Source organism: Callorhinus ursinus, unplaced genomic scaffold, assembly GCF_003265705.2.
Source record: "Callorhinus ursinus isolate GAN/ISIS: 27379988/994484 unplaced genomic scaffold, GSC_fseal_2.0 scaffold7, whole genome shotgun sequence".
Taxonomy (NCBI): domain Eukaryota; kingdom Metazoa; phylum Chordata; class Mammalia; order Carnivora; family Otariidae; genus Callorhinus; species Callorhinus ursinus.
Window position 1 is genome coordinate 28,307,930 of NW_027397069.1, and position 25,545 is coordinate 28,333,474.

The window sequence follows — 25,545 nt, forward strand, 5'->3', positions numbered from 1 at the left end:
GTTGAGAAAGTTCCTCTCTAATTCTAGTTTACAGAAAGTTTTATCATGAGTGGATGTTGGATTTTGTTCTACTTTAACCTTAGGAAATGAGGGATTATACTAGTTGATTTTCTAATGTTGAATCAACCTTACACACCTTGGATAAATCTCACTTGTCTGTGATGTATAATTCTTTTTATATATTTTTGCATCTCTTTTGCTAATATTTGTTGAGAATTTTTGCATCGATGTTAATGAGAGAGATTGGTCTGTAGTTTTCTTAGAATGTCTTTGTCTGGTTTGGTAATATGTTAATACTGGTCTCACGTAATGAGTTAGGAAGAGATGGTAGAATGATATAATTTCTTCTTTAAATGTTTGGTAAAATCAACCAGTGAACTCATCTGTACTTGGTGCTTTTTTTTTATTTTTTATTTTTGGAGAGAGATGATGGGGGAAGGGCAGAGGGAGAGAGAATCCCAAGCTGGCTCCATGCCTAGTATAGAACCCAATGTGGGGCTTGATCCCACCATCCTGATATCAGGGAACCAAAACCAAAAGTTGGATGCTTAACTGACTGAGCCACCCAGGCACCCCTCTACCTGGTGCTTTTGTTTTGGAAGATTATTAATTGTTGACTCAATTTCTTTAATAGATACATGCCTACTCAGATAACCTATTTCTTCTTTTGTGGGTTTTGGTAGATTGTATTTTTCAAGGTACTGATCTATTTCATCTAGGTTATCAAATTAATGGACATAGAGTTCATAGTGTTTTTTTAATCATTCATTGGATCTCTGATGATATCCCCTCTTTTATTTCTGATATCATTAATTTGCATCTTCTCTTTTTTTCTTAACCTGGCTAGGCTTATTGATTTTATTCATCTTGTCAAAGAACCAATTTTTGGTATTGCTGATTTTTTTTCTTTTGATTTCCTGTTTTCAATTTCATTGATTTCTGCTCTAATTTTATTATTTCTTTTCTTTTCCTTACTTTGGATGAATTTGCTCTTCCTTTTCTAGATTCCTAAGGTGTAATGTTAGATTATTGACTTTAGATATTTCCTCATTTTAAATATGTATATATTCAATGCTATAAATTTCCCTGTAGGGGCGCCTGGGTGGCTCAGTTGGTTAAGCGACTGCCTTCGGCTCAGGTCATGATCCTGGAGTCCTGGGATCGAGTCCCACATCAGGCTCCCGGCTCAGCGGGGAGCCTGCTTCTCCCTCTGACCCTTTCCCCTCTCATGCTGTTTCTCTCTCTCTCTCTCTCTCTCAAATAAATAAATAAAATCTTTAAAAAAAAATAAATAAATTTCCCTGTAATTACTACTTTTGCTTTTCCAAATACTTTTTTGGCATCCCACAAATTTTGATAGGTTGTATTTTTATTGTTACTTATTTCAAAATATTTTTAATGACCCATTTATTATTTGAAAGTGTGTTGTTTATCTCCCAAGTATTTTGAACTTTTCCAGCTATTTTTCTGTTAATGCTTTCTACTTTAATTCCAGTGTAGTTTGAGGGCACACGTTGTATTATTTCTATTCTTTTAACTTAATTAAGTTGTGTTTGACAGCTCAGAGTGTGGTCTGTCTTGGTGAATGTCCCATTCAGACTTGAAAAGAATGTGTAATCTACTGTTGTTGGATGAATCTATAGATGTGAATTATATCCAGTTGATTGATGGTGCTGTTGAGTTCAACTCTGTCCTTGCTGGTTTTCTGCCAGTGGATCTGTCCATTTCTGATAGAAGGGTGTTAAAGATTCCATCTGTAATAGAGGATTCACTTATTTCTCTTTGAAGTTCTATTTATGTTTTGCCTTATATATTGTGATGTTCTGTTGTTAGACACATACACATTAAAGGATCATTATGTCTTTTTGGAGTATTGAGTCCTTTATCTTTATGTATTATCTCTCTTTATCTGTGATAACTGTCCTTTAAAGTCTGATCTGTTCGAAATAATGGATACTGCTGCTTTCTTTTAATTAGTGTTAGCATAGTAAATCTTTTTCTGTCCCTTTACTTTTAACAAGTATGTCTTTATATTTAAACTGCATTTCTTTAGGCAACATATAGCAATGCCTTGTTTTTTGATCCATTCTGACAATCCCTGTCCTTTTTTTTTTTTTAAGATTTTATTTATTTGAAAGAAAGAGCATGCACAAGTGGGGTGAAGGGCAGAGGGAGAAGCAGACTCCCTGCTGAGCAGAGAGCCCGATGCGGGGTTCGATCCCAGGACTCCAGGATCATGACCTGAGCTGAGGGCAGATGCTTAACCAACTGAGCCACCCAGGCGCCCCTCTGTCCTTTAATTAGTATATTTAGACCACTAATGTGTAAAGTAATTACGCATATAGTTGGATAAATATTCACCATATTGGTTACTATTTTCTCTTGCCATTGTTGCCATTGTTCTTTGTTTCCATTTTTGTCTTCCACATTTTTTCTAGCTTTTGTGGTCTTAATTGAACATTATATATAATTACATTTTCTCTCCTTTCTTAGCATATCAGATTTCTTTTTAAATTATTATAGTGGCTACCCTAGAGTTTGCAATGTACATTTACAACTAATCCAAGTCCACTAAATAATATTCTGTTTCATGGGTAGCGTGAATGCCTTATATAATATCAACGTATGCCTGATTCCTCCCTCCTCTTCCTTGTATTAGCCCATCCAAGGGATTGTTCATTTCTGTTATACAGTGTTTTTGATCACTAGCATTTCTTTTTGCATTTTTTTTTTAGAATTTCTTTGCTTATATTATCCATCTGTTCTTGTGTGTTGTCTGCTTTAAAATTTTTTTTTTAAATTTATTAAGCCATTAGCATATTAAACATAGTTTTAAATTTTCTGGTCTGATTATTTCAACATTTCTGCCATATCTGACTCTGGTTCTGACATTTGTTCATTCTCTTCAAATTGCTTTTTAGTATGCCTTGTAATTTTTTGTTGAAAGGTAGACATGATATACTGGATAAAATGAACTACAGTAAATAGGCTTTTTTTAAAAGATATTATTTATTTATTTGGCAGAGAGAGACACAGCGAGAGAGGGAACACAAGCAGGGGGAGTGGGAGAGGGAGAAGCAGGCTCCTGGCTGAGTAAGGAGCCCAATGCGGGGTTGGAGCCCAATGCGGGGCTCGATCCCAGGACCCTGGGATCATGACCTGAGCCGAAGGCAGACGCCTAACGACTGAGCCACCCAGGTGCCCCCAGTAAACAGGCTTTTAGTAATGGTACGGTATAGGGGAAAAAGCTGTGTTTTGTAGTCCTATGGTCATGTCTCAGTCTTTCGGTGAAACTGTGCCTCTTGACTATGAACTTCACTAGTGCTTCTTAGTCCCCATCCCCACCCCTCTTATATGAACAGGATGGCTGGTGGGGGCTGGAGTAGTGTATTTCCCTTCCTGCAGGTAGATTAGGCACTGATAAGACCCTAGCAGGTAAGGCTCTGGTAAGAGTTTCTCCCAAGGCCAGGCCTTGTTAAGAAGAACTTAGTACTCTGGCATATTTCACATGGAAATCTTCCCTCTGTTGATAGTAAGAGGGAATTTTCCTTTCACATTCAGGACATGGTACAGCTCCTGGAGATATATCTCACAAAAACGTGGGACCCCACATAATTGCATTCCCCTGGAGTTTTTAACTCTCAGGCTGTCCACCCCGAGCCTCCAGTAACTCTTCAGTTACAGTTCGCGGTTCTCTTCTCCAGCACTGGTTCCCACAGAAGTTTTTGTTCGAAGATCTTTGTTCTGGAAAGCTGTGGTTCTCTTTATCCTTTTGTCTTTCTCCAGTTTTTAGGGCAGCAGTTTGCCTTACGACCTCACTTCTCAAATGGATCTAACAAAAGTTGTGATTTCTGTTTATTTGGCTTTTTACTTGTTGTTACAATAGATTGGTGACTTTAAACTTGTTACGTGCTGGAAACTGAAAGTCCCTGAGGATACTTTTAGTTCTTCCAAAAATGCAGCATTGAGAATCCAGTTCTTTTCCTCTTCACTCTCTAGGAGTTTCCTCAAATAACAATTCCAGGATTGTTACGTAATTAGAGATCTGTGCAATGGGCAGAGTATAATTGTCTGTGGTTATCATAAGATAGTGTATTTTGTTTAAAAATCTGAGGAGTGTCAATCTTTTTGCTCCTATAGTTTTTCACAGAAGAACAGAAAAGATTGATTTTTCACAAGACTAAAATCATTTAAAATATACTCACTGGCACTCTGTGGTTAAAAAAAAGAAAAGTATTTGGCCCATGGCTTCTTTTCTCAGGGTGGTAAATTCTTAGCACAAGATAATAGTGTCATGTGTCCATTTCTGTCTTGTCATGGGATTGCCTAGAACATAATTTGCAGGTTGAATAGCAGTATATCACTGATCTCTGTGTAATGAAAATACTTGCAGACAATTGATAGCCCACATGAAGCAATATAACAGGTTTCAGTGCATCAATTACAAATATAATTTAGACAATAAGTTACTTTCAATTTCATCTTCATATTTTTTAGATTTGTAGTAATTAAATTTTAACTGTAGCATGAAAGTACATGACTCTGTGTATATGTATGCATGTGTGTGTGCAGAAATGAGGTGACCCTTTTATACTTTATGAGAGTATCTAGATAAAAATGTTGATTTCTTTCCTTTGATTTTTTTTCATGTTTTCCTTTTAACCTGTTTGGTTCTTTTTTATCTCAAAATGTGAACACCCAAATACTTGTTTTAATTACACAGATAATCTATGAAATTCCTAAAAAGTGAGAACATTTGTCAAAGCAGAAATGAAAAATAATTCTCCACGTCCTGCCACCTGTGATTTTGAATGTGTATCCTTTCAGTTTTTTCTGTCCCTCTCCCTCCTCTTCATCTCTTTCACACTGTCTTTGTTATGAGCATTGTTTCTAAACATACGGCAACCTACTCCCTGTCATCTCTTTTTTCACGAATTATTATCTACTTCAACACAAAAAGCTACATATCATAAATTTAATGAATAAATAGTATTCAGTGGTTTGTATGTCCCATAATCCATTCAACTAGTTTCCTATTTTTGGCATTTAGATTGATTTTTTTTTTTATTACTGTAAGCAGTATGGTGTTATAAACACATATATGTGCTTGTTAAGTGATTTTTCTGGAATATCATTTGCTTTCATTGTTTTTACCAAGATGATCATAGGCCTTGATGTTTCTCATCTATTTGTGTATTTTCAGCTCTTTTCAGAATTTAGTAAGCTTTTAAGTTAATGTTGAAGGAGAAAATTGCATTTTACGGTATTTGAGGCTATTGTTCCTACAATTTTAAAGCATTCAAAAGGTGATGATGGTTCATAGCGGTCTGATCTTTAGGAATAAGCCATGTACTTATGAGCAAGATAAACTTTACCATGTTTTGCCCTCTTAAAATCTAGTAGCAACATCTTTGATTTTAAAGATTGTGTATATCTGATATTGTGTTGAAAAATAATCTTTATTTAATTTAAATAATCATACTTGCTAATTATATATTTAAATATATTACATGATATACATAGTATATAACCACATACATGTATTATATACAACCACATATATAATATGTGACCTTATATAATACTTTAACTCCTTTATAAGTCCCTTTTAATCCTTATGTACTAATAGATTTAATTTGTGATTTTCTGTTACTTGACTCTTTTTGTTGAAGATGCAGTCAAATTCTCTAAGGTTTCCTTGTAGCCTTAGAGTCCTGGTTTCTATGAAGAAAAGTAAATAAAACATCATCCAGTAAATCATATGTAGAGCTAAGAATTAAAACTCTGTCTTCTAGTTTCTCATTGCAAGTTGGATTGCCATGTTTGTTTGGATAATTACAGTTTCTTCCTTTGGGAATTTTCCGGGCTGCATGGGTCGATTCTCATTGGCCATGTCTAAGAATGGGTCAGGAGAGCTTCCTGAAATTGCTATATTACTACTGAAATCCTCACAGGTTTCTGTCAGGCCTCTGTAGCTTGAACTAATGACCAAATTCACAGCTCTTTTCTGGAATCTTTGCATTTGTTTAGTGGGAGAATTTGGATACACAGAAAGGGGTCTAGAAGGAATTTAAACAAAATAATAAAACCATCTTATAAAATGTTGCTAATTTCCCAGCAGGTGTATTTTAAAGTAAACCATAAATATTCTTTATATCGGATGCTATTTTCTTTTGATATTGAGGTAGTGTTTATGTTCTTGGGTAATAAGATTCAACATAAAATTCTTTCCTAATGAGTTTATAATATCAGTAATTACAAAACTAGTATTTCTTAAGTGGGGACAGCTTCCTCCTCTCACCATCCCCCTCCCTTTGAGAAATTTGACAATTTCTGATTAGTACAACTGTGGGGGTGAGAGAGTGCTACTGGGGTCCAGTGGTAGGAGGCAGGGATGTTACTGAACATGTTAACAGTGCACAGGAAAGCCCCGGCAACAAAGAAGTATCTGGCCTAAATGTCCAGATTGCAGATGTTGAAAAGCCCTGCTCTGAAAGAATATTTGAGTCGTGGCATTGGACTTCCTAAGCAGGGCATATTTACTCTCTTTTATAAGTAACATTTATTTTATCCATATTCAGTATCAAGTAGCAGAAAAAGGTAATAGAAACTTCCTGGGTGCAATAAGTTACACAGGTTCAAAATTATACTGTTTCTATTTTTATTGGTCAGATTTATTAAGAGGCTGGCAGGAAGTTACAAGGCCCGAGTAAATGCTGTGCAGTTATATAATTCCTTAATAAAAACATGTACTTCAGATTTCTGTTGAATATATTTTGTTTCTTTTCTGACTTCCATTGTGTTACATTTTAGAATTTGAGAAGTACCCATAAAGGGAAAAAAATAGCCCTGGATTTAATTTATTTACACACGCACACATACACATACCTTATAGAAATTCTGAGAATGGGGTAAGAATGGTTGATAAAGTGAGGAAGTGCTGACATGGGGAAAAGACATTCAAGATGACGGCAGCCTGGATAATGACATGGAGGTGTTAATATCATTGGCTTCATATTGCCCTGAATATGCAAATTTTCAGCCATTTGCCTTTATCTTATCTTCTCTGTAGTTCTTTTGTTTTCCCCAAATAATTTCGAAAATTTTCTGCCTTTCGAATCATAGGCCACTCTGTAGGTATCTTTTCCAGTAACCTGCATGTTAGATATGTTGTAGTAGTAAATATTTTTCTTTAAAACTGTATATTTCTGGGCAGTCATATGAAGGGGAACCATAATAACTGCATCAAATAGCATTTGGTTGCTGGGAAGGGCTGTCGGACACTTCATGGTTGTGTCTAGTAGTTAGAGATGTTAAATGCCCTCCCTGGGATGCCCAGGGAGAGGCAGGTTGTGTCCCTATGTAATTGGTGGGCATCCTCACAGTTTGAAACAGACAACATAGTTCATTCTTGCCATTTTTCCTGAGAAATTATATTTTAATTGTGTAGCTCAGTCTTCCTTCAGTTCCTATCATCAGTATTTTTTTTTTTTTTTAACAAATCTACGAATTTCTGGGGCATCTGGGTGGCTCAGTTGGTTAAGCATCTGACTTCAGCTCAGGTCATGATCTCAGAGTCCTGGGATCGAGTTCCACATCGGGCTCCCTGCCCAGTGGGGGAGCCTGCTTCTCCCTCCCCCTCTGAGTGCTGCTCCCCCTGCTTGTGCTCTCTTTCTTTCTGTCAAATAAATAAATAAAATCTTAAAAAAAAAATCTACCATTTTCATTCTACCCTTATGATAGTTCATAGAATCCAATACAAAAACCTGAGTGGTTCTTCAGAGTCAAACAAAAATCAGATGAGAACATCCATTCTTAAAAGTAAGCATAGGGGCACCTGGGTGGCTCAGTCGATTAAGTGTCTACCTTCAGCTTAGGTCATGATCCCAGGGTCCTGGGATCAAGTCCCATATCGGGCACCTTACCCAGTGGGGAGCCTGCTTCTCCCTCTGCCTGCCGCTCCCCCTGCTTGTGCCCCCTCTCTTTCTCTGACATATAAATAAATAAAAATCTTTAAAAAAAAAGTAAGTTTGGAAAGATGGGTAAAATAGTATTACTACTACTAATTAAAATTATTTAATATAGTTATTAACATAAAAGACTTGTATAGTACTGAAATACTTTGTGTGCATTATCTTATTGCATCCTTAAAACAGTTCTGTGAAGTAGAAAGTTACCTGCATTTTACAGATAAGAAAACTGAAACTGTAAGATTATACGCCAAACAAGTATGTTGAGTCTAACCCAGGAAGTGTATTTTATTGAGCTCATGTTCTAGACAATATCCTATTCCTACTTACATTTCTGTGCAATTATGAAAGCATACAGAAAAAAGCATAGACTCGGAAGATAGAGTGCTTTTAAAAAGGTAAAAGATCAGGTAGTTTGAATTCTTGGAGATGGTATTGGAAAAAAATGAAAGTCGATATGTAACAGCATTGCCAATAGAAACGTTGACTTAGCACAGGATTTGGATGATACATAAAATTTAATTATTACACCTGAAGACATCATTTGGGGAATTTGGAAAAGTCATAGCTAGAGGTGAATATACTTGGAAATTGACAGACTACATTTTGAGTCGAGCCTGTGCATTTGGCAGCCAACCAGTAATGTCTTTACTGCATTCCCAGGATTCAGAGTATTGGGGGAAAAAGAGAGAGGAGGTGCATGGCCACTTTGTGATGTGTCTGACATGGCTGGCCAGACAATGCGAACTATTGCAACTTTGTCATTGTCAGTATAATCTTTTAACAATTACTTTTGTTACATTTTTTGACAACATGACAAACATTATGTATTGTTTTTACATGATTTGGCAGTCCTTCTTGGATGAAATAACCTGTACAATTCACCTTTTTCTACCTTTACTTTTTTTGAAACATGCATTAAAAACCAATATTGTGCCTAGGGTTTTCAAGGGTTTGGTATAAAATATTAACTCAGTAAAAACCTAGTTTACTTGTTTGCAGTTTACACATCTTTCTGGCTATGGAGGAGAACTTTAAAGTCGAGCTTTGTCTTTTTGTTTTCATCAGAATAGTCAAAATAAGAAAAAAAAATTAACTGGGTTTTTAATTCTCCTCAAAGTTCTTTTACTTATTCCCAACTCCTCAGTGCTATTTTTTCAGGCTGTGCAGGAGACAAACACTCAACAAGCCCATGTTGTTACAAGATAATCCATTTGGATTTGATAAGGAGCCATTTGACATCATTGTAGACCAGGAAAAGTGGAAATATAGGTCAGTAGTCATTTCCTTTGTTTCCTACAGAAAACAAATGACTCAATACTCGATAGTCATCTTAATTTTCTCTAGGCACAGAAGACCGGTGTTGTTATTTCATTATATAATCCATTCAATGTTCTGGATGTGTTTTCATTATTATCCACATGATTTTCATAAAGGGTAATAATGACTGGTGAATATGTTAATGTACAGTCCTTTTAAACTTGTACTTTGGCAAATATCTGTTCTTTTTCTTTCTTCTTCTTCTTTTAAGTTTCAGTAATCATGTAAGTCTGTAAAACCTTACAAATCCTACAGACAGTGTTAGTAAAAGCAGAGTCCGTTCTTGTCTTGAATAGGTAGATAATAAAATGTCATATATACGTTTGCTTTATTTCAACCAAACCTGTGTTTCCAAGTTTGGATACATTTGACTTTATGTGTCTCTTAGAAGATTTGAACATACTCAGCTTAAGGGAAATCTTTCTTTGTGGGTCATAGATCTTGAGTATGCAAAAATATATTGAAATTAAATGATATACCCAAATATTCATGTAACCCAGAGTAGAGTAGGTCCTTTAAGGGATATTGGAGGAATATATGACATGGTTGGCTTTTCCTGTTGGGTTTCCTGTCTCAACTCTGTGGACAATCTAGAAAGATTAGTGCCATCCTTGACACTTCCTTTTGCTCTTTTTCATCACCATACTTCTTCCTTCTTGTCAATCATCAAAGGCTGTTCATTCTACCCATGAACTGTTTCTCAAATATTTTTCCTCCTCTTTCTTCCTGCTGCCATGGCCTTAGGTCTAGCTTACCACCTCTCCCCTGGGCTACTGGGGTGGCCTATGAACTGGCTCTTCCTTCTGCATCCGGTCCTATATGTTTATAGGCATCTTCAAATTAATTCTAGTGCTATCTTTCTAAACACAAAGCTTAAACATACTGTGTTTTTGCTAAATAGGCCTTCACAACTTCCAGTTGCGTATTGTGTGATGCCCAAACACATTTCTTCCCCATGTACCTCTAGCTCTTGAGGCAGGGAGCTTTTCTGTCTTGTTCACTCATGCCCCTAGCCGCTAGCATATAGCGGCATTAAAGAAACATTTTTTAATGAATAAATAAAGTGCCATAACATAGGCCCTCTACAATCTGACCTGATCTCCTCTCCAGTTTCTCCTCCAGTGAGCAGTATGTTCCAGCCACACCAAATCCTTTACCATTTTTCATAAATGGTGGGGTATTTTATAGCCCTAATAAGATTGTGCTTATGCTCTTCTCATCTGTCAACCATCAGTTACCACCTGGGTCAGTTAGACCCAGGAGAATGAATTGACCTTATGTCTGCCTACATTTATTGTTCTCATTAGCCCAAAAAATATTTACTGAGCACATACTATCTGTTAGACACAGTTATTAAGTCTGGGGATAGAGATACTCTTATGAACAAGAAGACAAGGTCATGTCCTTCCTGGAACTTACATTCCAGTGTAATAGCAAATAAAGAATTTGTCGGTAGTGATGAATATTAAGATGGAAAAGAATACACAGAGGCCCAGAGGAGAGGATGTTTTTGACATGGCTGAAATGTAGTCTGAGCAGAGTATAAATGGGGTAGGGTAGCTGGTTCAAGGCTCATTGGACATGGGGTCCGAGGTACCTCCTGTAGGGCAGGGTAAGGGCTTTAGACAGCGTTCATACTGTTTGCCTTCAGTGTTTCTCTAATCAGCCTGCCTTTGCCTTGCTGCTCCGGCCTCAGCCCTGGTTCCAGCCTTTTGTCAGATCTCAGGAGCCTGAAGCACAATAGCCAGAGTACCTTGGGCAGCTCTGGGCTCCTACGGTTTGCAGCCAATGTCCGAATACTCAGCCGTTGAGGCTGTCTACCCCTGGTAGCCATGGAAAGTAGACTTAGCCCCCGAGTTAGACTGCTGCTGTTTTCATAATCTTGGGCAGATGAACTAATCTCTCTGAACCTGAATTTTCTTGTCTAAAAGGAATAGCAAAAAAAAAAGGGAATAAATGGCTAGAATGAAACTCTATAAAACTTTCTCCCCTCTGTTCACTGATTATACCCTAAATGCCTAAACAGTGCCCGATACTCAGTATTTTTTTGAATGAATCAGTTAAACCTACAAACGAATGATGTGATGAATGTAAAGCGCATGAAACAACACTCAGTATATATATGCTCAGCAAATGGTAGCTCTTGTTATTATAGTTGTTAATATTATTATTTTTAAAATTGTGATCCCTGTGATCATCCTGTAGTTGTGTTGCCAGTGTAATTTTCCGTGTGTGGAGCCTGTCTGCTGTGTTGATCATTCTGCCCGGGCTCACGGTGCCTGGTTTCTGTTTGCCTGCGTGTGCCTAGGAAAGGAGGCTTGGGCTGGGCATGTGCTTTCTAATTCCCGTCTGGCCTCTGCTGGGGCTAAACCCTCAGAATTAGTTTCTACTAGACTTGTAGAGAGTCTTGTTTCTGGCTTCCTTTTCCAGGACTAAACTCACTTCTCTCTTGTCTTTATTTATTTATTGAGATATAATTGATGTATAACATTATGTTAGTTTCAGGTGTATGACATTTAATGATTCGATATTTGTATATATTGTGAAATGATCACAGTGGGTCTAGTTAGCATCCATCACCTTATATAGGAAATTTTTTTTCTAACATCCATTCTCTTAGCAGTCTTCAAATATACAATACAGTATTAACTATAGTCACCATGCTGTGTATTACATTCCTGTGACTTATTTGTTTTATAAGTGGAAGTCTGTACCTTTTGACCACCTTCCCCCCTACACACAGATACATGCCCTGCCTCTGGCAACCACCAGTCTGTTCTCTGTATCTATGAGCTCATTTTTTTGGTGTTTTTAGTTCAGTTGTTTTTTTAAGATTACACTTATAAGCAAGATCATTTGATTTTTGTCTTTCTCTGACTGACTTCATTTAGCATAATATCCTCAAGGTTGATCCATGTTGTTGCAAATGGCAAGATTTCTTTCCTTTTTATGGCTGAATAATTCTTTTTTCTTTTTTTTTTTTTTTTTAAAGATTTTATTTATTTATTCATGACAGACAGAGACAGAGAGAGAGAGAGAGAGGCAGAGGGAGAAGCAGGCTCCCAAGGAGCAGGGAGCCCGATGCGGGACCCGACCCCAGGACCCCGGGATCATGACCCGAGCCGAAGGCAGACGCTCAACCATCTGAGCCACCCAGGCGCCCATTTCTTTTTTCTTTACATGACATCAAGACTACTTGTTACCTCATCCTGATAACCCCATATCTGCCCCTGCATGTTAGATCTCTTCCTGCAATGTTAATACCTGCCCAGCTGGACTGAGGTTTTGCCCTCCCTCTCTAGGGTTTGGTTGGTGGTAGGTGAACACTTCTCTTGCCATGATATTGTCCTGCCCTTTTTTTTTTTTTTTTTTAACCTGGTTTCTGTTCCTCAGTCTTTGGCTTGCCCCTCTTATTTGCCACAGGGCCTCATGGTTCACAGATGTCGTGTGATTGGAAGGAGGTGAATTTGGCGTAGCAGAGACCCTCACTGCATGTTTATGGAGAGATTTGGTTAACTCACAATCCCCAAGTGTGTGCAGTTCTTCAGAATATGAATGACAAAAATAACATTCTATTACACTTAGTATTAATGCTGGGGTGGAGAGTGTTATTTGGAATCTCAGATGACATTTCTAAAATATCAGTGTGAACTGCATTGTTGTGGTAATTTAGCACTTGCCAACATAGGAAACAGAATGATCCTTGCTATCGGGAAAATAGAAGTTGCTACGTGGCAAGTACTGTTTTACCAGTCCTTATGAGAGACATAATTCCATGTTTCAGTGGGAGGAATTTATGGAAGAGTTTTATTTTTAAGACTGAAGACAGATATTTCAAAATAACGTATATATGAATCATTGAAACCGCTGAAGGGGATTTAAGTTGAGAGTTCCAGTAGGTCTCTAGTTTAGCTCTTAGTTTTGTCAATATGGTTATCTAAGAGATTATAAATTAAATGTGATGCCCAGATGTATCTCTCTTGAGTATCAAATGTAGAGGGTAAAGTTCCTGTATCATCTAAGTGCATGAAGCTGTTGTGTAAATATTGAATGAGCTACCAAGGGTATATGAATATTTTCAAAACACTGGATTGCAGATGAGATTATGGTAGATTTTTCTGGATGTTGAAATCAGGATGGGATTGACTTGCTAAATATGAGCTATTTCTAGGATAGGATGCATAATCTCATCAAGCTAAGAAAATATGTTGAAAGTTGAATTTAAAGGGGAGGGAAAAAAAAAAAAAGGAAATCACTTTGAAACCATGGCTTATTTGACCTCTTATTGACATTCCCCAAAATGTTGATACTCACCAGTGGCCAGAAGTTGCACATTCAATTCAAATTAGCTCAGTTCTGAGAGGAGCTGTTAATGGAGATTCCAGAGTTCCTGAGAAGAGAGGAAGAGAGAGGACAAAGAGAGAGAGAGAGAGAGAGAGAGAGAGATGGGGGGAGGGGGCTAGGGTAGGGAGGAGAGAAGAGAAGGAGGAAGGATGGGGGATGGGGAGAGGGAGACTTGTTTGGAACAGAGCTGTACCCCTTGGTTATCTTGAGTCCTTGGCCAACTTAACCTCCTTGTATCTCAGATGTCTTATCTTTAGAGAATATAACATTGACTTTTTGGGTTGCTTTAAGGGCCAAATGAGAATCCCTTAGTACAAGGTCTGGTCCTTAATAAATATGCAAATATTATGTGTTGTTATTTTGTTTGTTACCAAGATAATAATAATTGATTTTTTTATGTGACGATGTGATTTGTTGTATAGTGATAGACATTTGAAACTGTTGGCTGTGTGTAATTCTAATCTCTTAGGTTTGTTGATCCTTAACCTGTATAAAGCAAGATGAATTCACTGATTCTCTTGTGTTTCAGCACTAGTTTTGGGGTTATGAAAAAAACAGTTATGTTTTCTCCAAAGAACTGGATGACCCACAGTCAGGAGGAGGGTGAAGAAAAGGCTTGCATTTTGGGAATAGGAGGACAAATTCTAGTAATTGCCATGGGAAAGTCCCACCCCCATTCATTCTGTTTTTATGAGATGATCATTGAGCATCGGTCCGTATGCTTCCTGCACATTCCATTCAAAATATTTTGAGACGTTAGGATCATTGAAGGTTGTGCTTGTCCTGCTTTTGACTAGGAGAGCTACTATCAGCTGGACTTCTGTGTTGCCAAATCTTATTTGGCAAACAGGAAAGTCCAGAGTACCATTCTCATTCAGTGAACATGTAATTGGTCAATAGCCAGCTAATAAATCTGCTGGTTAACTTTTGCTTTAATTAATAAAATGTGCTCATACAAAGCAACACTGTAAGTGGACACACGTGTGTGTACATGTGTATACGAATATATACATACACATATATAAATTATACAGGGTTGTATAATATCAAAATGTTCATTACAACATAAATATACAAAGGGTACAGTGTTACTAAAATTGATGACTGTGTAATTTTATTTGCCTCATGGGAATCAATTGAGCTATTGATTCCACAGCAAATGTGTTTTGATTAAGATCACGGCAAGATATGTTTGACAGCAATTTCAAATTATTAGAGTTTATTACATATTTAAAGTCTACAGTCAGCTGAGATTGTATGTATCTGATTTTAGCTTAGGGAGATAAATCTATCAATATTTTGTCCCAGGAACTATATCCTCAGTGCTGTACAATTACCATGCGCTCCATAAAACCTGTACCCTTTCCTGAATGGTCTGGAATATGGTGTGATGCTCAGTGCTTATGTATATACTAAACAGGATTAGAATCGTGAATGTAGAGATTAATATGCTTTATGTATATTTACAGTATTGCTTTTAGGCGTATATATAAATTGAATCTGCACTAGTTGAGTTTAATAGTTAAGGATTGGTTTCTTAGCTGTGAACATTGTTATTCATGGTGTTTATTTTCATTGTGGCTGTGGATGATCCTAGAAAATCATGGAAAGAGACATATTTCCAGGGAAAACTTAATTTCTTAAAAAAACTCTCGAGAGGTGTTTTATTTTTCCACTTTTATGTGAAACTAAAGTGTACATCCTGTCTTTAACACACGTAGGATTATTCAAGAATAACAATAAAAAAATCATGAAAATACAATGATATTTAAATGTGCTAAATGGAACGTGGGCCCAGTCAGGTTTTCATGATTTATCAGTTTTTAACTTCAAAGACTCTGGTTGGCTTGCATTTTTTAAACTAATGAGTTTATCACAGCCTGTGAGGAGCATGGTTAAAGTCTATCAGCTGTAAATTGGTTACAAAGCACTAAGAGGGACATTAGCCTCTAATCAGATTCCAACCAGTTCATTAAACCTGTCTTTCCAGAATCGCTCTTTGTCTTTTCCCTGCCTTTGCAAGGCATCTTCCCTTTTCCTCTGGGTAAGACCTCCTCCCGGGTAGGAAGCAATATCAACTCATTCTTCATTGTCTACCAACCAAACAGCCTACGGGATGCTTTGTTAGGATAGATTTCTGGCTGCTGTGAAGGGCAGGGGCGTGGAGGGCTGGCCGGCTGCAGGAAGGCTTTCTTGAAACTGGGTAGTTGCAAGCCAAGCTGGCTGCTTCCATCCACGGAAGCAAGTGACACAGTAGGATTTGAGATCCATGCCTGATGTGTAAGCAACTCACCAGCCTCCATGAAAGGATTTAAAGCTCGGAACACATTAACTGAGCTTGCCAGGGATACCACAGTTCTTTCTGCTCGAAGCTATTGGGATGCAAAATGCCTAAAAAATACGGACAAGTCAAAAGCACAAATTAAAAAAAAATGCATCCTGCCAGTTTTAATAATATTGCGCATTTCTAAGAAAATCAAACAGTAGTTTCTTCCTTTTTATTATCTAATAGGCTAGGTAGCATGGAATTTTTAAATGCTCATTAGTTAGTTCTAGAGTAAATTTGCCTTTTCTTCTTGTTGATGTCTCAGAGCAAATATTTCTGATAAGAGGCCCTATAAATTTTATTTCTTATTTTTCTTAAACAAAAAGGAGTGGCAAGAAAGAGAGATAATTAGAGCTTTACTATACTGCACTCTGTTGGTATTATTTGGTAATAAAAACATTTATGATTTGTCAAAGTGAGAGTTGTTTTTATTTAACTATTTGATAGAAAAGCAACTATGTGAGAGGCAAAAACCTGAAGGTTTAGAAATGCTACCAACCTTTGTCATCAAAGGTAGGCAAAATATTTAGAAACAGATCTCTCTTTCTCTCTCTCTTTTTTTTTTTTTTTAAGGAGACCACTTTAGAGTCATGTGTTTACATTCTATGATTGCGCAAAGGAGCCATTCTAAAAACTCAAACTTAGTCATTTCAGTTTCTTAGTTTGGTCAGTAGATGAAGGTAAAGTTGACATTCTAAACATGTTTTAAAACATGATTTTGGCCTGGAGCAAGCAATAGTAAGTGTCTTTTAAACTCCCTTCATAGGTTATTGACTTTAGAAAAGCCCCAAAACAGTGAAAATTAGTAGAGAATAACCTTGATTTAATCTTTTCGTAAATACTGTTTGAGATTCTAGTGAGTCATAATAGAAATAAGGTTCTCCTTTCAAGAAGTGGTAAATTCAGCCAAACATACACCAAAATAGAAAACAAATTGTTACTTATTTTTTGGTTGTGACTTGAGCTTAAAAATTCACTCTTAATCCAAAATTTATATGAGTTGTTTTTGAAATAGATGTTTGGGGTCAATATATAGAAATTTTCCTTTGATTGGAAGTGCTATACCAAAGTTCAGTGTCTAGAATTATATTATCTTGTTTTTAAAATTATTTAGACTTTGATGATAATTTGAGCATACGGTCATTTTTTTATCTTTTTCTCCTTTGTGGATTTCTGCACACATACAACCTCTGGAACTAAGGAAGAAGGAAACATCCTTCTCTTTCCTTCCACTATTGCAAAAGTGTGATGAATTGTTCCAGCCCCATATAAATTAATGTTAAGGTTTCTTTACTCCAGTTTATTATAGTCTGACCTCCAACCCAGAGGTCAGAGAATCAGACTGATTAATTCAACTTCTTGGTCATTATTTCAAATGATAGTTCAGAATGGGGGGATAATTGGTTATGCTGATATTCTCATTTAATTATACTTCATTGTTAAAAAAAATTAGGTTAGCAGTACTAAATGTACTATGAAGGAAGAGTCTACCAGATGCCCTCATTTGAATGCTTTATAGCTGACTTTCCCTCTCTCTCTCTGTTTTTACTCTCAGAATATCAACACCTTTGAGAACAGAATGTTAATGCTTGATGGGATGCCGTCAGTCAGAGTCAAAACAGAGCTTTTGGAATCTGAACAAGGGGTAAGTTTCCAACGATGCCCCACCCTCTTCTCTTTATGATAGGGGCAGTCATTTCCAGAGCATCTTGACGTTTGCTGCCCTCTGCTTTTTTCTCTCAAGTAAAGATCATCTGAGACTGGTTGATTCTCATCCATTTGCAACCTCAAACATTACTAACTTGGAAAAGACAACTTCCTGAAACTAGGAAGGCACAGTGACCTTATAAGAACCATCTGGTTTTATTTAAGTTAGTGAAGGTTTTGAAAAGCTAATAAAAATCCAAAGCAAAGAGGAATTATTTAAAAATAAGATAGGAATATAACCTCCATGCCAAAATGGCTTGTTTCTTTCTTAGGAAGTTACAGAGTACAGGTATGGGAATGTTCCTGTTTGTTGGATTGATTTTTCTTGTGACATTTGTATTTACCGTTTTATATACCGTGAGGACTAGAGAACAGCTGATGAAATTCAAGTTGGTGAGTTTGAAATGCAAATAAAGCAAAGGAAGGCTTATATAACAATACATAGCAAAGTTGACAGATTAACGTATGGCTAGTGAAAGTATGAAGACTTAAGAACACAGCTGGTGGGGCGCCTGGGTGGCTCAGTCGTTAAGCATCTGCCTTCGGCTCAGGTCATGATCCCAGGGTCCTGGGATCGAGCCCTGCATCAGGCTCCCTGCTCAGCGGAGAGCCTGCTTCTCCCTTTCCCTCTGCCTGCCTCTCTGCCTACTTGTGCTCTCTCTCTCTATCTCTCTGTCAAAAAAAAAAAAAAAAAAAAAAGAACACAGCTGGATTTCTTTTTTAAAAGAACTTAGGTGATTTTATAATTGTTAACATTTGTAGCTTCACTAGTTAAAATTATAATAAGGGCAATATGACTGCTTGCAGCATTGGCTAACCACGTTTTGTATTTAAGTGAGAAAGCACAGACCGTGTGCCCGAGGGCACACTGCCTACCTGTGTTACTAACTCACAACCACTGAGGCCCTACAAATGACCAAAACAAGGATAAATTAAGAAAATATTTAATCTTAATCTTATTAATGTATCTCTTACCAAAAAAAAAGCAAAACATTGGCAATGTTTTGTAAGTGAGCAACCAGAGATGTTTTAAATGTAAATAAAATTTCACTTAAAAAATCTTGTGTGCATGAGTTCATGTGGGACTCCATTCAAGGGGTTCGGATACTGAGGGACTTCATAATGAGGAACCGAGGGCATGAATCCAGATGGTAGCATGTGGGGGTTTCTCCAGTAACTTCCCCATCCCTGAGCAATCTGTGGCAAGGTGTATGGCATCTCAATATATAGTTCTCTTCTTCACGCTAAGCCTGTGTCTGAAACAGTTTATATTCAGTGTTGATTGTTGTAGCTCTGCAGTGAACTTTGTGGGGTATGTCAGCCAATAACACACCTTCTCTGTTCTGTGCATGACATAATGACAGACTCACATAGGTTCAACCTAACACTTAGACAATGGAGCATCGTGATAGAAAAAAAAGTGTGGTGGCGATTGATATTATTGTTCATTGTAGACAAGGCTTCAGAAAAAGTCTTGTGTTCACCTGGATTTTCTAGCCTGACTCACCAAATTAAACTCTATGTCTTCCAAGCCAAGTAGTTTTTACCTTTGCTGTTGAACCTAACATAGGAAGGATTTGTTTTATTTCTTTGGAATTTCTGTTTTCTTCATCTAAGTGTGTGAGCATCAGTTTCATAAAATAAATTTCTACACACCACATGTTTAAGTTGAACACACCACACAGACCAGAGTATCTCATTTACAGAGGATAGCGTTGATAGAAAAGCGAGAGTGGTATATTCCACATTGTTGCTCTTATTTCACGAGATGTTCTTCAACTTGAATAGCAGTAAATCTACTCAAGTCATGCATGTTGGAGGAAAGCAGAGAAGTACAGAGAGTACTACTTATGCCACTGGTCAGAGCCAGGATGGTGCATCGTTGTTCTTAGGTCTGGGAATCTTTGAGGATGTCAGGATACTTCTCCTTTACTGTCAGTTTTCAGGGGTAAGGTAAGGTTTGCATGAAGGATTTAGATGCACAAAAAACAAAAGCCAGGATTCCCAGGGATTTTACATTGTGATACGAACCTCATGCCCCATTTCTTCTAGACATTATTTACTACCCTCAGGGACAGGAAAAATGGTAGCTTCATAGGTTTTACTTAATGCTTAGCCATTAAAATCAATTTTTCTCCTTGTAAGTGGAGCTGTTGTTAGTATTTTAACCCTAATTTAGATTGTGTATGTTGAAGGCAAGTAGAAACTTGATTTTATTCTTTTCCTAAGCTTTGTATGGACTTCTTAAATATATGGCAGATATAATTTTGTTCTCTTTTACAGTAAAGCTTTAAGAGAAGCAGCCCAGTGTTTAATGAAATGTATTATGACCTAATTATTTAGGGAATACAGTAATTTGTATTTAGTCATTTGTAGTATTTCAAATCCATTCTTCTTTAAAATTAGGGATTAAATCTGGACTTTTAGGGAACTTCGCTTTTGGTCATTTTACTGGAGTTTTTAATTGGGATATAACGGGGATGGGTGATATATGGTATAACTTCAGAACCAGAACTATTTTAGATAAGGAATACTAGAATTCTAAACATTTCCTTATTTCCATCTTATAGGACTCTTTCCTCATTTCCTGTTAAAAGCTGGTTGAAGTTTGATTATTTTTATAAGAAATTGTAAACAGTGGTGAAATTAAAATAATCCTATGTGTGATTATGGGTTTCTGAAAAAGATGAGATATTACTAACAATGAACACAAAGTTATAGAAATGAATCTGTGCATCACAACAATGAATGAGAAAGCCTGAGCTTGATGTCAAGGATTGGATTCTGTCATCACTATGGAAGACCTAATTTCCAGGGTGTTTTTAGGACATAGACATTAAACGTCCAGTCTTTTGGGGGAAGAAAAGTTTTGTGTGTCTTTCAGGCCCCAGATACACTACCTTACTTGGCCCTTCTTTTTCAGTGCAGCGTGCACGCATATATCCATTCTCCTCTCCTGGCTATAAATAGTCCCTGTCAGCCAGTCTTTGCATACCCCTCCCCCCCGGTCTTCCAAGGAATTCAGGACCCGATGACCACATTTCAGAGCTGGAAGAAAGACTGTGGAATGGGTCTAGGTTTGCCACTCTGCTTTCTCTCTTCTCTAAAAAGTTCTGGCTGCCTTGCCTCATTCTCTTAATAGTTTTATGGTGTGTGAAGGTGGTCATAGCTCTTCAATCAGATTGTAAGCTCTTGGAGGACAAGAATTGTTTCTTGTATTTTTCTTGTAGCTCCTGGCACCTGGCAAGTGGTTAAGAAATACATGCTTTCCTTCATGGGCATTATAACTGGCATGGTGAAAAAATATGAAACCAGTCATTAGCTCGTTATGAACCCGCTCTGTCAACTTCCTAGGGTTGTTGTGAACAAAAAAATAAAAATTGGGAATGTTGGAAACAGACATTCTCATTGGTGGCATGGTGTTCATTTTTTAGCTATGTGAACTGAACAGGTACACTAACGTATGGACACCAACTCTGTGTGCCTGCCTTCTGTTTGGAATTCTGTGACTCCTGCATCCTTAGTTTTATGGTACCTAAGTAGATTATTATTGTAGTCTCTTGAAACGTGACTTCAGTTTTCTTCGGGCTTGTCAGTAACGCAGCACATGCTGCTAAGCAGTCCGTGGGAAGGGCGTGAGCTCTTGTGATACGCTTCAGGGGCACAGCAAGGAGGGTTGGAATGACTTTGACTGTGACCTTTGGTGCTTGTGTCCTGCTGTTACAAGAGCTTCCCAGATGCTGTCGGCCTTTGGATGTTCTAACATGTTATTAAGCAAAGGACTAAAGCAGGAGGAAGAGCACTAGAACGATTCCACCCAGAGATAAGGCTGTAACAGAGAAAGGGTACTGCCTCAAAGACATAAAATGTGATTTTTGTTCCTGGCCTTGCAGCTTACCAGCTTGAATGGCATTGGGAAGTGACTTCTTAACTCCAGGCCTCTATGTCCTCATCTGTACAGTGGGGGTGTTAAAGGCTGGCCCAGGTTCCATCTGACATTCTTTGAGTCTAGTAATGGGCCAGGAGTGAGAAAAACCATTTCCCATTGGGAGTTTAACAATCCTACCACAAGGAAGCTACCTGTGTGTAGAGGTAGAAATACGTAGACTTTAAAAGGGGACAGACCCAAGTTCAGGTGTTCACTCTGCCAGGGGCCAGCCGTGTGGGTCCCCTTGGTCTCTATCCACCTATTTCTCCTCTTCTGGGAAGTGAAGTGAACTGCAGCCTCCTAAGAGCCTGCCTGCATGTGGTGGGTGCTGAATAAATGTTCTCCCTTTGAAGAAAAGCAGGAATAAAAAGGGCCCCATTGTTTCAGTTTCTATGGATGCAAGTCTCATATCCTATTTAGTAGAGATTTAAACATTTGGATTCATTTAGAATTGTAAAAGAAGATTTAAGGTAAATCTCCAGGTGCAACCCTTATTTTTTATTTGAATTTGTATTTAAGCATATCTGGAGAAATATTTCAAATTCTGATTAGATTTTATCACATAAAAAAATGGGATAATGGAGCCAGAAATCAATGATTATATTAACACAAAAATGACATCCTGTTTGGGCGTGACAGTGGTATTTGGCCACAGTTTTTTAAAGAAGGAGTTCTGAGTTTGTACACTTCTGAGATACTTATTGCAGTATTTACAGGTGAGATGATTAGGTGTTTGGGATTTGCTGCAAAGTGAGGTGGGAGGGCAGAATGGATGGGGAGAAAGATGAACGAAGACTGGCCAGGAGCCCATCATTATTTAAGCCACACAACCGGTACCCGGGGTCTTGTGTAACCGTTCTGCCTAATTTTGTATATATTTGAGATTCTTGAAAGTAAAATGTTTAAAAAGGAGAAGAAGCCCTCTACATAAAAACAGAAGAATTCATCGGTGCACAGGCGTCAGAGGGAGTCCTGCGGGAAGCATGCCTCACCCAGCCCCCCTCACTGTTCTCTGAGTCTGCGGGGAAAGAGCTGACTCGGGTCCTTCCCCCAGCCACAGTGGTGCTCAGGCCTGTGGTTACCCCTCCTCTCCCTTCCCCTGAGGGCAGGTGCATTTCTGAGCCTTGGGCCTTTAGGTAGAGAGTGGTAGCAAGAGTGGAGAAGAGAGAGAGAGGGAGAAGGACATTGGGTGTTTTGCCAGTTTTAAGCGTTCCCAGCAGTCAGTGATCGGGTTGTAAAAGACCCTTGTGCGTTCCGCTGGGGGACAAAGCCCCATGCCGCTTGACCGCAGGTGTGGAGCCCCGAAGGGTACAGGTGTGGCAGCAGACAGGTTTAATTGTATCCTCCATGGCTTACTACCAGAAAATGTCAGGCCAGAGATTCCTATGAGCTCCTTAATTTTAGAGATAGGACAGAAGAGGGGCTCCTGGGTGACTCAGTAGGTCAGTGTCTGCCTTCAGCTCAGTTCATGATCCCAGGGTCCTGGGATCGAGCCCCGCATCGGGCTCCCTGCTCAGCAGAGAGCCTGCTTCTCCCTCTCCCTCTGCTGCCCCTCCTGCTTGTGCTCTCTCTTTCTCTATCTGTCAAATAAATAAAATCTTGAAAAGAAAAAAAGGACAGAAGGGAGTGATGGTCCTTTTCCTAGAGGCAGCTTGCAGTAGCTTTTGCAAAGCATTCTGCAGGACATTCATAACAAGGTGGTGAAGGCATTTCTGAATCACAAAGGACTGACTAGCACCATTAAGTCAACTGTAGTGGACCTTCCTGTAGAGTGGAGTTTTGCTTTATGCTTCTCATTATTCCTCATCATCTCAGTACAAGGAGCTTATAGCTAGGCAGGGCTCGATAAATAGTGATTCAGATGCTATTTATTATAAGTGAGAGCCAGGGCCAGACTGTAGAATATTGAGGATTTTGAGACAGGTGCTATTCTGGAAAAGACCCCAATCTTTGGGCTTAATAAAGAAATAGAGACAGGTGCAAGTATTGTAGCTGAACCTAGACATGTGCTATGGAATGTTTAAGACAGGCAGTTATATTAAAATTTAGTAGCTTTAGAGAGAGAAAAAAAAACCCAACAACAAACCTTTTTCTTTTCCTCAGTAAAACTGTATGTTTAATTTAACATAAAAGGTTTAATATATATATATGTAAAAGCTTAGCAGGACAGTGTTACTTTAATGACTTTATCAGAAAAAAAGAAAAGGCATTGTAAAACTGCCACTTGCAGTGCCCTTTAACAGAGGCTCATTATTACCTCCCCTACTGTGGAACAGAAGCCGGCGGAGCTAGTAAATTCATAGAATTATCTTAGACATATGAATTTGCTTATCATTTAATATTCTCCTATGACCTACTGCTTGAGATCTTTTGATCTGTAGTGAAATCTTTGCCTGTCACTCCCTGGCTTCAAAGGAAAACATGCAGAAGCTGTGTTATTCCTAATCCAAGAAGACCATTAAAAAAAAAAAAGGGCAGGAAAAAATATCTGTACTTGCAAAACTCATTTTTAGGAAGAGCTATCCGCCACTAAAGAAGCGGAGTTGGACTGATTTTACTAATGTCAGAATGGCCAATAAATGTATTAATAAAAGGAATTGAAAATCAATGAGCTGTGATAGTAATTACAGATAGGACCCAAGGGAAATATAGCAGGCAGACAAATCCTTTCCCTTGGGGGCTGCCCTGGGCAAAGCTATGAAGTTGATAATTCTGCCCTCCTTCTTTCCCGTTAAGCAATACTTTCTCCTTCAGCTTAATTCTCCTCCACTCCCAACCCTTGGTGCTGTGATGGCTCAGGGTACCCACAGATGACCGGTTCTAACTGGAGTCTCCTTAATTGAGGAAAATGTAAAGTGCTATTCTTTCCGGGAGTCATTTGCATTTTTATAGGGTCAGTGCTTTGTAAAAAGGAACACTTCTTAAAGAGATTTCATGCTCTGAGTAATTTGGAAATTTCAAGTTGAAGGAAAATTAACCTCTCTGGAATATTTCAGCTAATGCATGATTGTGTGCGCCTTTGTGTACTAGTCTTTGTGGTAGAATTTCAAAAACAAAATCTGGACCATGAGGCAAGAGTTGCTCTTTATCTAGATGTGTTTTCATGTGCTAATATTTGTATACTGATTCACAGTTAATAATTGTGATTATAGCTTATTTAACCCTTGGAGGACTTTTGCTTTGGACCATGGGGGATTAATTGCTATGGGAATTGACCTCATACCATAAATAACTAGAAAGCCAGACTAAAATATATGAAATGTTTTTATATATTAAACAACAACAGGCAGTTAAGGACTGTGATCCTTGGCAGTAGGGCAGAAAAGGAGGTGAACTTTACTAATGCCTTAGCCTTCTGCCTAAAGGCAAAGCAGGAGGAAGAACCCAAATAGGGCTCAGCAGTCACTGAGTTAGGCAGGCAGGGATTGGAATTTGGGAAAGGTCAGGGCAACTGGTATTTAAGGGGAACGATAGCAGAGAGGAAGGAATTGTATGGAGAGAGCTCCAGGGATCCTCAAAAGTGGCCCTCTTAGAAGGATTTGGTTAAGTAATGATCTTCCTGTGCATGGAGGAAAACAAGGAAAGAACAGGGAAGGCAATAGGTGGAACAGTTTTTTTTTTTTAAAGATTTTGTTTGAGAGGGGGAGACAGAAAGCTGGAGAGCATGTGAGCGAGCACGCACAAATAAGGGGGAGGGGCAGAGAGAGAGGGACAAGCAGACTCCCCACTAAGCGCAGAGCTTGACTCTGGGCTCAATCCCAGGACCCTGAGATCATGACCTGTGCCAAAGTCAGATGCTTAACTGACTGAGCCACCCAGGTGCCCCTCGGGAGCAATTCTTACAGCTCACATACAGTTCCCACAGACCAGAATGGAGAGACCCCTTTGTACATGGGGGCATTTGGTAGGGGTCTCAGAAGGGCCACAAATTAGTAATGGGGCTGAATTCG

The 25,545-nt window shown here is 38.2% G+C and overlaps 1 protein-coding gene across 8 annotated transcripts in view; it reads left to right on the top strand.

Annotated features, from left to right (window-relative positions):
• The window catches only part of KLF12 (KLF transcription factor 12), a 407,535-nt gene that overhangs the window by 164,298 nt on the left and 217,692 nt on the right, over positions 1–25,545 (top strand). For 6 of the 8 annotated variants that reach the window (XM_025874745.2, XM_025874744.2, XM_025874749.2 and 3 more), the window contains exon 3: positions 17,516–17,605. In XM_025874745.2, coding sequence (XP_025730530.1) covers positions 17,516–17,605 — 90 coding nt within the window. Of the gene's footprint in view, positions 1–9,131; positions 9,243–17,515; positions 17,606–25,545 lie in introns of all 8 variants that reach the window. The other 2 variants (XM_073894448.1, XM_025874747.2) reach the window with 1 other exon arrangement.